This window comes from Chrysemys picta, chromosome 1 (genome assembly GCF_011386835.1).
Source record: "Chrysemys picta bellii isolate R12L10 chromosome 1, ASM1138683v2, whole genome shotgun sequence".
Classification (NCBI taxonomy): domain Eukaryota; kingdom Metazoa; phylum Chordata; order Testudines; family Emydidae; genus Chrysemys; species Chrysemys picta.
The window spans coordinates 156,978,960-156,995,780 of record NC_088791.1 but is presented as its reverse complement, the minus strand read 5'-3'; the positions used below and the strand labels follow the sequence as shown (position 1 = coordinate 156,995,780).

At 47.0% G+C, this 16,821-nt stretch overlaps 1 protein-coding gene across 9 annotated transcripts in view; it reads left to right on the top strand.

Moving 5' to 3' along the window:
* CMSS1 (cms1 ribosomal small subunit homolog) overlaps positions 1–16,725 on the top strand; it is a 363,702-nt gene extending 346,977 nt beyond the window's left edge. For all 9 annotated transcript variants that reach the window (XM_024100596.3, XM_065587686.1, XM_065587674.1 and 6 more), the window contains 5 exons: positions 2,172–2,274; positions 8,755–8,815; positions 11,233–11,320; positions 12,650–12,738; positions 16,460–16,725. In XM_024100596.3, coding sequence (XP_023956364.2) covers positions 2,172–2,274; positions 8,755–8,815; positions 11,233–11,320; positions 12,650–12,738; positions 16,460–16,543 — 425 coding nt within the window. In that variant the 3' untranslated portion in view covers positions 16,544–16,725. The remainder of the gene's footprint in view (positions 1–2,171; positions 2,275–8,754; positions 8,816–11,232; positions 11,321–12,649; positions 12,739–16,459) is intronic.
* Positions 16,726–16,821: the final 96 nt, after the last annotated feature.

Genomic DNA, 16,821 nt, shown 5'->3' with positions numbered 1-16,821 from the left:
CCCCCTGACAGCCCCCCCCCAGAACTCCCAACCCTCCACCCCCCGCTCCTTGTCCCCTGACTGCCCCCTCCTAAGACCCCCCCCAACTGCCCCCCAGGACCCTACCCCCTACCTGTACCCTGACTGCCCAAAACTTTCTCCACTCCCCCCAAAAAGCCCCCCCCCCGAACTCCCGACCCCCCCCCCCCCCCATCTCTTGACTGCCCCCTCCAGAACCTCTCTGGCCCCCTTACCCTGCTGCTCAGAACATGGTGTTGGGCTCTGTGCGAGCCGGACACCTGGCTGCGCTCCCCAGCGCAACACACAACCCGGTCCCTGCCCCTGCACAGTGCTGCCGGAGCGGGGCGCTGGGCTGCAGGGGAGGAGGAGCTGCCGGCTCAGAATGCAGGGAGGGGGGGAGGAGCTCCTCTACAGCTGCTCCGGAGTCCAGCCCGGCAAGCTGCGGGGGAAGGGCTCTGTCTGCCAGAGCCCCATGCGAGCGGCTGACTTTCCTGCAGCCCTCCCAGCCGCGCCTTGTTCTGCCTGGGGGGGGAAATCCCGGACATTTTGAGTGATTTACAAATTCCCCCCCGGACGCTATTTTTAGCACAAAAAGGAGGACATGTCCGGGTAAATCCGGACGAATGGTAACCCTAGTGAAGACTGATGCAAAGAATTCATTTAGTTTCTCCGCAATGGCCTTATCGTCTTTGAGTGCTGCTTTAGCACATCGAGTGTCCAGTGGCCCCACTTGTTGTTTAGCAGGCTTCCTGCTTCTGATGTACTTAACAAAATTTTGCTCACTTTTTGAGTCTTTGGCTAGCTGTTCTTCAAATTCTTTTATGGCCTTCCTAATTATATTTTTACACTTCATTAGCCAGATTTTATGCTCTTTTCTATTTTCCTCATTAGGATTTAACTTCCACTTTTTAAAGGATTAAAGGATTAAAATTAATCTTGACCTTGAAATATTCATAAATTCAGTTATATTACATCTTTTATGTTTTGCGTGTTTGTATTCTGCAAGATTATTATTTTGCATCAAAATATTTTAGTTTTGCTTTTAAATAATATTTGGGAAAATATTTCTTCATTTTGACCACACTTTGTTAAATATGTAAGGCTATGTCTATGCTTATGGTAGTGTGTAGAGTACATACAATGCACTCCCTCCCCCCCCCCCCCCCCAGCATGGGTATAAATAGCAGTGTAGATGGTGAGGTTTACATGAGTAAAGACATGCCAGAACCTTATGGCATATGCCCTGCACGGCTCTCTACATGCCCAAGCAGTGCCTCCCTATCTACACTGCTGTCTTTAGCAGTGCAGTGTTCCGCTGCCTCCTTGCTGCTGGAGCCTTTCCCCGCCACAAGGTAAGACTCTGGCAGTGGTGAAAGGCTGGGGGAGAAGGGGGCAAGGGAGCAGAGAGAGGCTCTGGCAGCTCCCCGCTGCTGGGGCCTTTCCCTGCAGCAGTGAAAGACTCCTGGCAGTGTGGGAAGGCTCTGGCAGTGGGGAGGCAGCAGGAAAAGGCTCTGGAAACTTTGTGTAGCTGGAGTTTTTCCCCACTCCCTCCCCCCATCAGAGCCTTTCACTGCTTTGTGTAGCTACACATCTCAGTGTGGACTCAGCTTGCGTGTTTCACTGTGTGGTGTAGCTATGCATACCCTATACGCCGCCACCCGTGTAGACAAGGCCTAATTACGTTATCTTAATTTTATTGTAGCATTTCTACCTGTCCCTGGCTACTAGTAATGGGAATTTTTATTCTCGTCTGTCCTGGTTAAGTAGATCTGCTTTTACATCCTTGTGGTACAGATGCTATAAATGTATTCCATTTAACAACTGTTCTCTCTATTAAAGCACTACTATAAATCAAATTGCATTGCAAATTTAGGGTCAAATGAAGTCAATGGATTTGTGCGTGTTTATACAATGGCTGCATTTTGACCCTTATGTAACCTGTTTTCTAAAGTAACCTATTTGATAATCATATTTCATTGTTTGGTACATGAGACATTTTATTGGTTAATTTTTTGGAAATATCTTAATTTACATGTTTTACAAACTGAGATTGTGAGGTAGTGTGCTGTAAGTATAGTCTTTCGGCAGGCAGCTATTCATCATGTACTTTAGCATTGCAATATGTATTTAAGTCATAGCTTTCTCTGTGTATTTTGTATTTCTTGTTGCAGTCTGTCCCAAATGGGCAAAACTTCGTAAAACCCACAAGGAGAAGAAGTCTGTGCTGATGCTGATTATCTGCAGTTCTGCTCTCCGTTGTTTGGAGCTCATTAAGTATGTTGAAAGCAAATGTTATGTTGAGACTGGCACCCGGTCAGAGGTTTTGCCTGGAACCCTAGACATAAAGGCGAAACTGGGACAATGTCCTTTGCTAGCCAACAAAATTACTGACTCAACTGATGCAATATCCTTCACTCCTCCAAAGCGTGGTACTGTGGTATTTGGTTTAGACTAAAGTAGAACTTAATAACTCAGCTGCATAGATCTACTGTTTTTGTTACAAACCAAAAGTAAAGTATAGTTGCTCTTAGAAAGACATTCAACCTATTACACTTAAGAACAGATTAAGTGCATAAAAATGCATAGCTCAACACTATCATTTTGAGTGCAGTGTCAGGACATTTCTATGACAAAGTTCACTAGAAACACAGGGCTCTGGGACCTCTGTGGAGACCGATGTGTCTGGCCTGTGTTAGTGTTTCTCAGTCTTTTCAGGTTGGCAACCCCTTCTTCATTATAAAAGTAAGAGTAAAGAAAATGTATCAATGATAATAGATTGTAATAAAATTTTCAGTGCCTCACATCCGCACCCCACTTGGCTTTTGTGACTCTGCTTCCCAGGGTCACGATTCACTGGTTGAAAAACACTGGTCTGTGTGCTGTCCTGTTTTCACTTGCCTGGAATACTAGGCCTGCTCTGTGATTCTGTCACTCCTTAGTGACTGATTTACAGAGAATAAGCTTTATTTTGAATTCTGTCTTCTGTGTTTTTGAGTCTTTAGGCTGCACTATGGTGACATGTACAAACTTTTCTCTGCAACCATGAGGGCTAGAATCTTTTTTTTTTATTTTTCCACTGAAGGCTGAGAGTTTCCTAACTTCATTAGCTTGGCCTTAAAGAAAAATACTAACTACTGTGACACTGGTGATAAAATATTGGCTGCTCCATGAAGCTAGGGTCTTCACAAATCCATCTCTGTTTGCAAGACTGGCACGAGGAACATTTTTCCCCCCTCCCATAGCTTAGACACTCTGGATGTAGTAGCAGTTTTTCTAGGTGACCCAACCCTAATGCCTGTTTCCCTAGTTTATGAAGCCATAGAATGGAAATCTGGACAGGAGCAAGGAGCTATTTCAGTCCCCCCAGAGTTGCTGATGTCTGTGCACTGTGTTGTTGGTAGGCTAAAGGGCAGATTGCGGGAGGGAGGTGTGTGACATGCACTGACTGGAGTTTGGATCATCTGCCCCGTATTCTCTCTGTTAGTTGTAATTTGCATCATATTTGTGAGAGCCAGGGGGAAATATTTGCTGGTGACTGAGAGGGAGATGTGTGGAGGTTTCTGCCAGCTTTGAGCAGCCTGATTACTGGCAATGTTGCCAATATCAGAGATGCCAAGGTCATGAATGTATGTATTTGAAAACAGGGCACTGTACCTTATTGCTTTTTAGCAGGATAAGTGCTGTTTAACAAATGAATGTTGTTCTTCAAGTGTTTGCTCATGTCGATTCTATTTTAGGTGTGCACGCACTCACGTGCGCTCTCATCAGAGATTTTTGCCTTAACGGTATCCATAGGGTCGGCACTGGCGCCCTCTTAGTGCCATGTTCATGTTCGATATATTAGGCGCTGCCAGCCCTACGCCCTCTCAGTTCCTGCTTACCACCCGTGGTGGTTAGTTGGAGCTCCTTTCCCTTGCCTGATAGGGGTTAGCAGTTCTTCTACTTCAGTTTTCGAGCCTTAGGCCTTGTAAATAGTTTGTTTACCATAGTTAGTAAGTAGTTAGTTAGAGATAGCATCCCAGCGGGGACTTTGCCCCAGGTGGGGCATGCCTTGGTGTCCGGGTTTTAAGCCCTGCTCTGACTGCAACAGGCCTATGCCTGTTAGTGACCTCCATAGCAGCTGCCTCAAGTGCTTGGGGGAATTGCTTGGGAAGAATCAAGTGTCGCATCTGTGAGAATTTTTGTCCCAGGACTCAGAAAGAGCGAGATCCTCCATTTGAGAGCTCTTCTCATGGAGGTTGCTCTCCGCCCAGCGTCTGAGCCTTCCCGGCCAGACTCTGCCCCAAGCACCTCGGCGTCAGTGTGCAGCACACCCCCGGCACCGGGCTCTGCCCTGCACTAATCTCCCCATTGCCGGTGCCTAAGAAGAGGTCGAAGACGAGCGACTCCCTGGCACGGAGTACGAAGGGCAAAGGACCCAGTTCAGACCGCCAGCCGACACCGGAGCCACATGAGGACACCTGCCCGATTGGGGTCCCGTAGCCCCCCAAGGGATCCGCCGCTGACTCCAGGAAGCGGTAGGGGACCCAGACTAGTGGCAGGGCTGACACCTTCCCAGGCTCTCCTGGCGCCCAGAGAGTGGAGGCCGCTGCTGGCACCAGATGTGTCCTAGGACATGGCAAAGGCTCTCGGTGAGTACAAGCCAGCTGTATAGACCCCCCAGAGGGCAGGCGAACAATGCCAGTCTCTGGAGACAAGACAGCACTCTCCGTTTCCACGCCCCAGGTCTCTGTCTTCTGCGGGACATCCTAGATGGCCGGCACCATGCTCGCAGTCTCCACCGTCTCGACGCGAGTCGCCTAGATCAGGGGTTCTCAAACTGGGGGTTGGGACCCCTCAGGGGGTCGCGAGGTTATTATATGGGGTGTCGCGAGCTGTCAGCCTCCAGCCCAAACCCCACTTTACATCCAGCATTTATAATGGTGTTAAATATATAAAAAAAATTAATTTATAAGAGGGGGTCGCACTCAGAGGCTTGCTGTGTGAAAGGGGTCACCAGTACAAAAGTTTGAGAACCACTGGCCTAGAGGAAGGCACTGGTCACCGTATCGCCGTCACCAATCATCCTCCCGCCAACTGTCTCCGCAGCACAGATCCACATCTCCCAGACAGTGAGAGCGGTCTCTGTCATGGTACTAATCCCCCCGGTCCCAGCACCGATCCTTCAACTCGAGGCACTGGTCTCCTGCGGCAACAGTTAGCCACCAGACACTAGCTTTGACGGCCCCTCCATGTTCACCTGAAGGTGATTCCTCTGGTACAGAAAGAGAATTCAGCCCCTCACTGCGACAGCACCAGCGCAATTGTGCACTTGAGGCTGCGTCGACCTCCGCAATGCCGTTGTGGCAACAAGGCCAATGGCCCTACTGGAGCGTGTTGGGCATGCCTGTGATGCTGATGCCTCCATCTGTCCATTCCTCAGCTGCTGCCTCGGAGCAGCAACCAACAGCACCAGTGGCACAAGGCCGCTGGTCGCGGGACGATCTGTCCCTCCACATAAATGTCAGGGAGCTCAAAGCGGTTCACCTGGCCTGTCAGCTTTCCTGTCCCACATGAAGGGCAAGGTGGTGCATGTCCTTACAGACAATACTGCTGCGATGTATTACATCAACAGGTAGGGCAGAGCCAGGTCGTTGGCCCTTTGCCAAGAAGCACTCCGCCATTGGGACTTGTCTGTACAGTATGTCATTCATCTGGTAGCCGTGCATCTACCTGGGCCAGGAACAGGTTAGCAGATTACTTCAGCAGGATTTTCTCGTCTCGCCACGAGTGATTGCTCCATCCGGAGGCGGTCAGTGGGATCTTCCGGAGGTGCGGGACTCCCCAGGTGGACCTGTTCGCGTCCTATCAGAATCGGACATGTCACGTGTTCTGCTGATTCCGGAGATTGGACAGGGGTCCCTATCAGATGCCTTTCTGCTCCCATGATCAGGGGCTCTGATGTCTGCCTTCCCGCCGGTGCCACTAATTCACAAGGTCCTTATGAAGTTTAAACAGGACACAGCAAAGGTGATCCTGGTAGCCTCTGTGTGGCCTTGGCAGCACTGGTTCGACACGCTGCTGGACCTTCTGGTAGCTGCACCGATGCAGCTTCCTCTCTGGCTGGACCTTCTGTCCCAGAACCAGGTCTTCTGCATCCGAACCTGGCGTCGCTGCACTTGACAGCATGGCTTCTGCATGGCTAAATGAGGAGGAACGGGAATGCTCAGCCCATGTCCAACAGGTCTTGTTGGGTAGCAGAAAGCCTTCCACCTCAGCAATCTGCCTGGCTAAGTGGAAGTGGTTCAAATGCTGGACCTCAGCCCAATATATCCAGGCTTCGCTGCAGGCAATCCTGGACTATCTTCTGCACCTCAAGCTCCAAGGGCTGTCCTTGTTATCAATGGAAGTCCACTTGGCCGCTATTTGGCCTTCCACCCTCTGCCCCAGGGCAGGTTGGTCTTCACTCACAACATGACAGTCCGGTTTTTGAAAGGTCTGGAGAGTCTCTACCCTCATTTCAGGGATCCTGTCCCTCCCTGGGACCTCAACCTCGTGCTGTCGTGGCTCAGGGGTCCTTCCTTCGAGCCCCTAGCTCCCTGTTCCCTTCTCCTCCTCTCCTGGAAAGTTTCTTTCCTGGTCACAATAGCATCTGCTGTTAGGGTCTCTGAGATCAGGGTGTTTACTTCAGAGCTGCCCTATATGGTGTTTTACAAGGACAAGGTCCACATCTTCATAGCCTCACTGATGTAGGATTTTCTCTGAACTTTCCCCGTTTGCACACAGATCCCTGTCAGCACACACACTCATTCGTCATACACAGAACTTATTTGTTCATAAGGACTTCTCTGAGCCACAAGATGGTGCATCCAGTCACTCTGCTCCTGCTGTGCTGAAGTCTCTAGTCCCTTCTGGGAAGGGAGCCCAAGCTTCGTCTTTCACTCAGGTTCTGTGCTAACCTCACAGCTGACTTCACGAGGCTGGGCTTTGTGCTGGTAGGGTAACATCACAGTGCAGAACTGAGATGTTGTCTCTGCCATCTCTTTACATTGTCCCCGATGTGGACAGGAGTGTTACTCCCTTACTTTGGGATGGAAAGTCTTTTGGTGACTGACAGTGCGTGGAAGTCTCATTCCGCACTCCCCGTTGTTGGGAGAGTGGAGCAGAAAAAGTCTGAGTTTCCCCCTCTCTTCTGTCATATTAGTTGCACAGTTATTCATCTCTGGTTCCTCCTGTGCTTTTCTTTCTCCTGCTTTCTTTCCCTTTGCCATCACTGATTCTAGATTTTGTGGGCTCTGTTTTTGTTTTCCATGTTTCGCTGGCATGTAGGTCATGTCCCAGCTTCTATCCCATCCCATCTTGCTGTCTGTCCCAGTAACCATTCTTGTGTCTGATCCACCTTATTGTATGGTTGCTTTCCTTTCTCTCTCATTTCTCTGAGACCGATATGGTGTCTGCATGACCTTCTCCTTAGTTGGTTTCTGTCCAGCAATTGTTGTTAATTTTATGCTGAGGTGCTGCTACTGCCCCGATGCTCCCTGGGCCTTGTAACTTGTGAAAACCAGGGTGAGGATACTGCGGGAACAGGCTCTGGTGTATTCGCTCCGTTTGATTCCACAGGTATAGAGCTGATGAGATTTGTATATTGATTCAAGAGATTTGAAAGGCTTCCTGCCCAAACCTGACTTCCCCAACAGAAGGTATGGAAATCAGGATTTGTTTCTCTTTCCCCAGTCTCTTGATGAGAAGTGTCGTAGTTTCTGTGACACATATCGCTAGATCAGTGATTTGCATTCTACACTCTGTACTCTTGATCCGAATATCCAGGCTCCTCTGCTCCCAGCTTTCCCAATAGCAGATGCAGATCTTGCTATCCCACAATACATCATGGAATGAAGAGCAGAGAAGTGCAAGGCTGGGTTGAAGGCATGAAAACTCTAGTCATGTCTCCTCTCCTAGCTCCAGAACTCACATGATGACAGTTGAATCTCAGCATTGTTTAAAAAAAAAGTGTCTAGACTTCATGGTTGTAAAGGAAGGTTTTAACATGTGACTTGCATGTCAATGGTGCATTGATTTCTTCCTGCGTGCAGGAAAAAGCCTATTTCAACTGGAGTTTTGTAAGCTCCATACTCATTTTCTCCTGCTGAGTTTATTATACAGATCGTGACATTTTCTATATATAGAACTATGTCCCAAATCAAAGGCTCAGGACGCAATTCTGGTCTTCTGATAAAAAGAGTTGTGGTCAACATGGGTGTGGATATCAAGGTTCCTTTGTGTAGTAAGGGTTATGACAGCCTAGAAAGGATGATTTTCCTAATAATTGCATAAATAAATTGTAATAACTTAAATTTCCGGTTCAGAATGCTTTCTGGTGTACCTATAATTCAATAGTGAAATCATTCTTTTATTTAAATTTGGCAATTGATTAGTCAATAGTCTTGAAATAAATCAATTGTAAAAGTACATGTTCTTTAAAAATTACATAAATATCTATCAAAAAGATATACGTAAATTACTCCTAAATTGTGCCCTCTAGTATGTAGGTCTGGTTGTAGATCATTACAAGTACCAAATATAGATTTAAATAATAATTTATTGGCATGTTTTCAAAGCACAAATAGGAGTCAGTGGGAGTTGGGCACCTAACTCATTTAGACATCCCATTCTAAAGCACTAGTTTTAACTATTTTTGGTTTCCTCTTATGCCTGTTATACACTCCGAATCCGAGTTCTGATGTTTGAGTTCATTTTTAATTTATCCTCTACTAGGTCAATGACAGCATTCAAAGGAGACTGCAAAGTTATTAAATTGTTTGCAAAACACATAAAGGTAAGCAAGTTCAGCACTAGTTTTGATGAAATAGCTAACCAATCACATGCCATTGTCTTCGGTGTGATATTGTAATGATACTTTTCATGGACATAGCTCCTTTCTTTAGAAAAGGGCTTCCTTTCTGTTAGGGTGACCAGACGTCCCGATTTTATCGGGACTGTCCCGATATCTGCTTGTTTGTCCCGCGTCCCGACTGATGTTCAGCCGGGACACTGGACAAACAAACAATTTTGCCCTCCGCTCCGGCGCTTGCGCACCCCTTCCCCCCCCGACTCCACCCCCTTCTTCCCCCATTGGATCCCTCCCCAAATCCCTGCCCTGTCCCCGCCTCTTCCCCAAGCACTCTCTGGGCACGCTGCAGCCAGCCCGGTCTGCTCCCCTGGCCGCAGCTGGCTCAGCGTGTGGGGCGGGTGACTGAGGAGGGACCGGAAGCCGGAGCTTGGCCGCTGGCACGCAGAGCCTCTTCCTCAGCGGGTGGGGGAGCCGGTCCCCTGCCTGTCCTGCCGCAGGGATGAGGCGCACTGGGCTGGGTAGTGAACGGCGGTGGGAGGGGCCCGGCCTGGGCTGGGGCGAGCGAGACGCGTTTGCAGCCGCCGCGCTGGGGGTTCCCAAGGCGAGGCAGGAGCTCAGCCCCTCCGCAGCCGCGCGTCTTCCCGGGACCTCACCTGCCTCTCGAGCCGTCCCGGGGCCCCTCCGCCGGCAGCCGAGCCCAGCCCAGGCCTGCAAACGCCGCGTCGTAGCGCCGCTCTCCACGCCCAGCGCTGCCCGGCCCCCTCCAGCCCGGCCCTGCACGCCGGCAGCCGGAGCAGCCCCCAGCCCGGGAAGGGGTTTCTCAAGCCTGCCCTTGCGGGCCGCCCAACCCGAAACACCTTCCACGCTGGGCTGCGCCGCCCTCCGGCTCTGCGGGCCCAGCCACCGCTGGAAGTTGGCCCGGGGCGCTGCTTGCTGGGTGTGTTGGACTCGAATCTGGCCTGGGGGCAAGTCCCGGACAGTCCAGTGGCCCCAGGGAGCCGGAAAGGGAGGACTGGCTTTCCTCACGGGGGTTGGGGGTTGGGGAGCTTTGGTCTGGGGACACCAGAGCTGCTAGCTGAGAAAGGTGACTAGGGGAGCTCTGCAGAGCTCTGTGTGTGTGCGTGGGGCGGGGTGACCGGTGTCTGTGCAGGGGTGTGTGTGTGTTTGGGGGGGGGCAAGCCAGGCGGGCACAGGCCCACGGCGGCTGAGCTGCGGCAGAGTGTCTCCGAGATGGAGCGGAGGCACGTTGGTGGGGCGGGCGAGCCGTGGAATTCCGGCCGCTTTTTTTTTTTTTTTGCGGGCCCCCCCCCCATCCCGATATTTCACCTGGGTGATCTGGTCACCCTACTTTCTGTACCCCAACAGCACAGTTCTGGGCATTCAACCAAGCAATTCATCTGATGGCTCCTCAAACTCTCCTCATGCCCCTGTGGTTTTTTGTGCAGCATGGGCACCTATGTTAAGATCAGAACATCCATCAGTAACCTGTGTGGTATCCAGTCAAACATTCTGTGCCTCAAACCAGCCTCTGATTTTGTGCCTGCTTAAAAACCAAAACCAAAAAGCATGTGCATGTGTTCCCATCCACAAAACTCCACCTTCACCCACATTGATGGGTGCAAATCAGGTAGTCAGGTGCTCAGCTACCCAATGCAAATGCCTGTTTGTGTGTACAAATGATAGGTGTGTTTTGCAAGCAAGGAAATCCGAGACAGTGGGTGAAAATTTGGCCTTCTATATAAATACTGTCAAATAGGTAAATGTCACACACAGTATATTTCATCCTTCTCCAGTCTTGGGCAGATTAGTGTGACTCCAGTTTTACATTAACTTTCCCCAAGTTGTGTGCTCTCCATTTAGTTCTAGAGGATTGATTTAATTGTTGGGAGGCCAATGCTATTCAGACCTCAGAAAAAGTATTTAGGGTCAGATTTTGAAAAGCACAATCAAGTGAATTTCAATTATTGACTTTCAAAGGGAGTTGGACACCTCACTGCCCTTTGTGCCTTTCTCCCATATGTACCAGTTTTACAATCTGAGAGATGAACAGTGTGTCTCTTACTGTCTGAATGTACAGTGCTTTAGCTTCCACACGCTAACTGTCCGTGTGGACCCCAGTACCACATACTAAAAGTTCCTTAGTGTGCTTATGGAACTCTTAATGCATGGTAGCAGGGTCCACTGGGACAGTTACACGCAGCAGGCTAGAATACTGTAGATTATACCCCAGTTTGCTGTGCACTACTTCTCCTTATGGATCTGGCTTTAGATGGTGTTTTAAGAGGAGTTATTGTGCTACTTGGAATTTACCTCCAATATGGAATAAAATGTTCTTTAAGAGGGAATCCTAAACACTTGTGGGTTTACTGATGCAACATTTTCTCTTTCTGTCCTTGAATTAGATAAAAGAACAGATGCACATGCTGGAGAATGGAGTCATCCACCTGGGTGTAGGAACACCTGGAAGAATAAAAGCGCTAATAAAACAAGGTAGGAGAGGAGGCTGGAATGGGCTCTGGTAATGGACATGTTGCACATGGCAGAATAAGTGAAACTTCAATAGAGTTTGAAGGTTCTGGACTAACCTGAGTCAGTGAATTTGGGGATCTACTCTCAAATGCAGGTCAAGAATATAAAGTTAAAAATCCAGGAAGCCGAACGCAGTGGCTTAGACAAAAGGAACTATGCTATGCACAATTCTGAGTTCAATTTCAACTTTTATTGAAAAACCCTCCCAAAAAATCTAGATTTACTTGGTCTTTCAGTTTATTATTCCCAATCTCCTGACAGGTATGAAGTTAGTTAGTTTATCTGTTTAACCCTCCTTCTCCTTCCCAAATCTAAGTTTTTTTCCTGCCATATATTTTGCTTCCTAAATAGATATTTGCAATAAAAACAAAATGTAGTGTAGATATCACAGGTTACTAACCATGGTCCCGTCATGGTAGTTCCTTCTTTGGGTCAGTTTGGCCAAGCTATACCCTGCTCAAGGGTGGGAGCTGGCTCTGGCATGGGACTCCACTGTTTCTCCCTCCAGGAAGCACAGGAACAGTGAGATGTTTCATTGTTGCTGTCTTTTACAACAGTGTTAAGATATCCCAATTCAACAGCACATCATAGAGCTGATGTTGCTGCATCAGCCCAAAGATATGTCAAGAGGAGAGATGGTGGGCTAGGATCAGAAGCTGACCATGTGTTCTTCATGTCTAGAGCTGTTTGACAGATCAGTGCTGCCACGGGAGGTTACTGAGAAAAAGCTAGCAAGAAAAATTGTGGACATTACCCACTAGATATGGAAGACTTAGCAGGGCTGGTAGAAGGTCATTTCCCAAAGAACCATCTGCCTCCTTGTTTCCTTCCATTCAGATGGAAGATGACCAAAGCCCTTCACAGTGCTGCTGACCTGAAGCTTATTTAGGGCCTGATTGTGCAAGTTTCTGAGCATCATCAATTCCCACTGATAGGCTCTTGCTGGCTCAAGTCCTTATAATTTACCAACTTGTCGTCAGCCATGGAAACTCAACTCCTGTGGTTTCATGAAGAGGAAGTCTGGGGAATTCTTTGCAGGCAGGATATTGGCTCTTGACAAGCCTGGCAACAGTAGTTGCTCTGCTTTTGTGTTTAGCTTCTTGAAAAGGCATGGGATTATGTGGTAAGGAAGTTTACAGTGTCATTGTGTTAGTTTTCCAACCAGCAAATGTAGTGCTTAATGTTTAATGCCCTGGGAACAGACTGCAAAGGATGCAAAAGTCAAAAATCATTTTGATAAGCAGATGTCATTTTGCCTTTATTATAGTAAGACTTGCACTGTCTTTTCAGATGGCCTTAGCTTGAACTCCTTGAAGTATCTGATTTTGGATTGGAACTGGAGAGATCAGAAGTTAAGGAGAATGATTGATATCCCTGAGGTACAGTATGGTCACCTTTTTAAACAATGACGTAATTATATGAACCTTTCTGTCTAGACGTAGTTAACACTTGAAATGCTGGGAAGTCAGGATTTTCTTCTGTGAAACTGACTTCTGGTATCAGTACTCAAGGAACACAAAGGAATTAGCTTTTTACCTATAATTCTGCACCCTGGATTCTCCAACTCCGAACTAAGGCACTTCACTTCTTCATTTCTCATCTCATCAGCTGCAGCAAACAGTACCAATGTGTTCCAACGCCCTCTACCAATTTTTCCTGCTCAGATGTCTGTGAGTTAGTAGCTCTGCCCCTCCCAGAGACTCTCAGCAACCAGCTCCTGGGAGGAAAGTTTTCCTCAGAAATGGAAGAAAAGGAAATAAGATTCAGCAGCTTTTGAGGACACATTTACTGACTCCAAGATGGAAGGAGCACATTGCCCTGTTGAGTCACACTACAGCCTCGTCTAGAACAATATGACACCATAAAACAGCAAATGTCATGGGTTTGTAAGCCACTGGTAGAGCCTTCTCATTCTGACCATTCCATGTGCTTTTCAGTGGCATGTTGCAGCACTCACATTGTTAGGTGTGCAGAGTTGTGCTGTGGTATTGTGCTATTTGATATGTAGTAGGCTATATAGATAACCAGTATTCAGCCCAGAGACAGAACTGACCACAAGTCTCTGCAATCAGTATGAAAAGGCTACCTCTCTCCTGTGCATGCATGGGTAACGTCTAAACGGCCAGTGTCTGGAGCCTCCAGAGGACAATCCCTTTCACAGGCAGCACAGACCTCTTTCACAAGGAAGAAAATTGTCACCCACCTTGCTCTGTATTTTAACATGTTTTTGACTGTGTTGTATCAACACCACGATGTGTGCAAGGTTGTATTTCTCATGCTCCAGGATGAACTACAGTGGGATAGCTGTGGCCTGCTAAACCCAGGGTTGTGAGTTCAATCCTTGAGGGGGCCATTTAGGGATCTGGGGCAAAAATCTTTTTGGGGATTGGTCCTGCTTTGAGCCAGGGATTGGACTAGATGACCTCCTGTGGTCCCTTTCAACCCTGATATTCTATGATTCTATGAAAATACCTCGAAGAAGTCAAGTAGCAAAAAGAGCAGTTTCACTTAATGAAGCAAAGAGGCTCCCCCTTGTGGTAAATCATCAATAGAAATCTCAAGGTGTGAGTTTGATAGGGTACTTGCATTAAAACGGATATGTAAGCCATTTGGACACTGATGAACGGATCACAGAAATATTAGCAAAGGACGCTGGCACAAAGCTCTACTATTATGAAAAGTGCTATGGGCTCATGTGGAGTACAGACGGACCAGGGTTTCTGTGAGTCAGCCACAGGCAGCAAACTGCAGCTTCTGGCTGATCTACCTGGATTTGAACCTGTGCTATTGCAAACCTGAGACTGAGGCCTCCTAGCCATTCCTTACAGCTTAACTAAACATTTGTTCTGCAGGGAGCATGCCAAACTTCCTGAATAGTATCTAGCCATGGGGAGTAGTCCTACAACTGGGATGCTGCCTGGATAACAAAATTGTGACTCGAACTGTATTTAACTAGAAAAAAATAATGTAACGTTAAGAATACAAAATTAAAAGCCTAGGAATTGTGCAAATTAAGGATGAATGTGTAACACCAACTTTGCCCTTTTGTGCATCTTCTGCATTATGGAACAGCCTTCAATCACATGCTGTGCCTCAGATAATACAACATACGGGGTTTTCCCCCAACAATCTTGGATATGTATATGAAGCATCTTGTAGTACAATACTTTGTACTACTGCATATGCCAGGAAGAGTTCAGGAAAATCATTTATATGAAAGGTATGTACTAAACTGTACTCATAGCATATTACAGATAAAATGTCATAACAGGGCAATAGTGAATCCCATCAGGTGCTGGCAAAGGCAAGACTTTACATTTGGAGTCAAATCTCATTGAGCCAGGCACCTTGTTTTCCTACTTGTGTGTAAAATGCCAAAAACACTATAAATAGTAATAAATAATAACATGATAGTGCCAGATTTTCAGAAATGGCTTCCAGTTTGTGGACCTGCAAAAATCACACAACTCATTGGTATCCACAGTTAAGTGAAGGTGGGAGTGATGATAGTGTGTAACTGCTAGCAACTCAATTAGCAGACTCAGTCAGATGATGTACTAATTCTTTTGTATCCATAATTAATCATGGATGCAAAATTGCACCAATACAATTGGGGACCAGGCAGAGGCACTTTTAGAAGATGGCCCTGGTTTCTTCAGTAGTTTCTGTCTGCAGAATAACTTTTGGTCCTGTAGAATTAACAGGATTCATTACTGCATCTTACTGTAAATATGGCAGCACTATTTGTTTAAATACATAGAAGCCAAGGAGCCCTGGAAACACAAGCATATTTTTATATTAGCGTACGGAAAAACTCATAGCCTGATTTTTCGGAGGAGTGAAGCGCCCACAGCTCCCTCTAAATGCACACTTACCTCGTTTCCAGGGGAGAGTGGAGAAAGCAGCAGAGAGGACGGAGGTTGTGGGCTAAGAACAATGCAGAGAGCAGCCCTTCTTGGGCACGTTGGTGTGCAGGGTTAATTTTTTACCAGGTGGAGTTCTAATAAACACACAAGTTTAAAAACAAAAAACGAAGCCTTCCCATGCCTTGGTTCTAGACCCCACCACATCTGGAGAGTACAGGGACATCCTGATGCCGGGCTCTTGCAGTGTCACAGGCAGATGTATGTATTCTTCCACATTTCCTAACTTAACGTTGGGCAGACATGTAACCCTAACATCACATTAGGGAAAGTTGTTTGTTCATGTCCCTGTTTGTCTCCTTTTTTCTCTCTCCTATTTAGGGTGCAGGTAGGGGCATTCAGAATAATCAAGCTAGAGGAGCTTACAAGGCTTTCTCCTGAAGAACTTCTAAACTCTGCCAAAGCAGAACGAGCCCAATACAGTCTGGCTTCACAGTCTAAACTGCCTATAGACAAAGTTTTCTGCATCAGAACTTACTACGTAGATATTGGCTGCAATACAAAATAGTAGCCTAGCTCCCAAAGTTGACAAAAGTTCCTAGTGTGGAAGAAACATCAAACTGAGCTTTTCAAACCCTTTTGTAACCCCATTACATTTGTGCTTTTTGTAAACAATATAAGGGCTGAGCCTTCAGTAAGTCTGAAAATATCAGCTTGTGAAGTTCAGCTATTCAAGTTACGGGAGCAAAAAAGCTTTTAAAATGTACCTCAAATGGAGAGATGATTACCCCCCACCCCTTTATATAACTCAAACAGGGCAGAACAGAAATTTGCCAGACTTTCCCACACCCTTCATCTCTGGGCTGAGCTGAAGCATGGAAACATGCAGCCCAAAAGGTGAACTTCTCTGTAAGGTGTAGTCAGGGTTATAATGAAAGCCCTGGTGTAACCATAACTGCAGTGGAGCTCCTGGCCTTGCTCTGGTGTTAGTCGGTATTTCCTCTCAAATACATCCGGTGGTCTTAAAAGTAGATAAGCTAAAAGAGACATTCATCTAAATAGGTAGTTTCTAGAGTTTATTATATTTCTTTTGTAAAACTTGCGTTTGTGTGTGAGGGTCTCTCCTTTACTCAGCCTCTAATAAAACTCGTGTAGTTAAGCAGAATAACGGTGTGTGTGCAGAGCACTTTCAGTAATCTTCCTAATTCGTGTCTTGTTTAATTTTTGTATCCTTCAGATAAGGAAAGAAGCAATTGACCTTCTGGAAATGGGAATTATAAAGCTGTGCAGAGAGGATTCTGTGAAGCTGGGACTCTTTTAATGGTGTAACTAACACGGATGCAATTTACTGCTGTATTTCACTTAGCATTGTCTGTAGTAGGCAACTGTTCAGTGGCTGACTGGATTCAGTTCTTCCATTTCTGAGATGCTTAGCAGAAATGCGTATTACAATGTTTGTCAGCTTCCGGCCCTCTTATAATAAAGCAAAGGTTTGCATGTAAATTCTGTACCAGGGATTGTTATTGCCGGAACAGTATGTTACTGAAATTAGATGTATGTTGCATGTAAAACAGTAGGTGTGGGTTCTCTACTACCCTT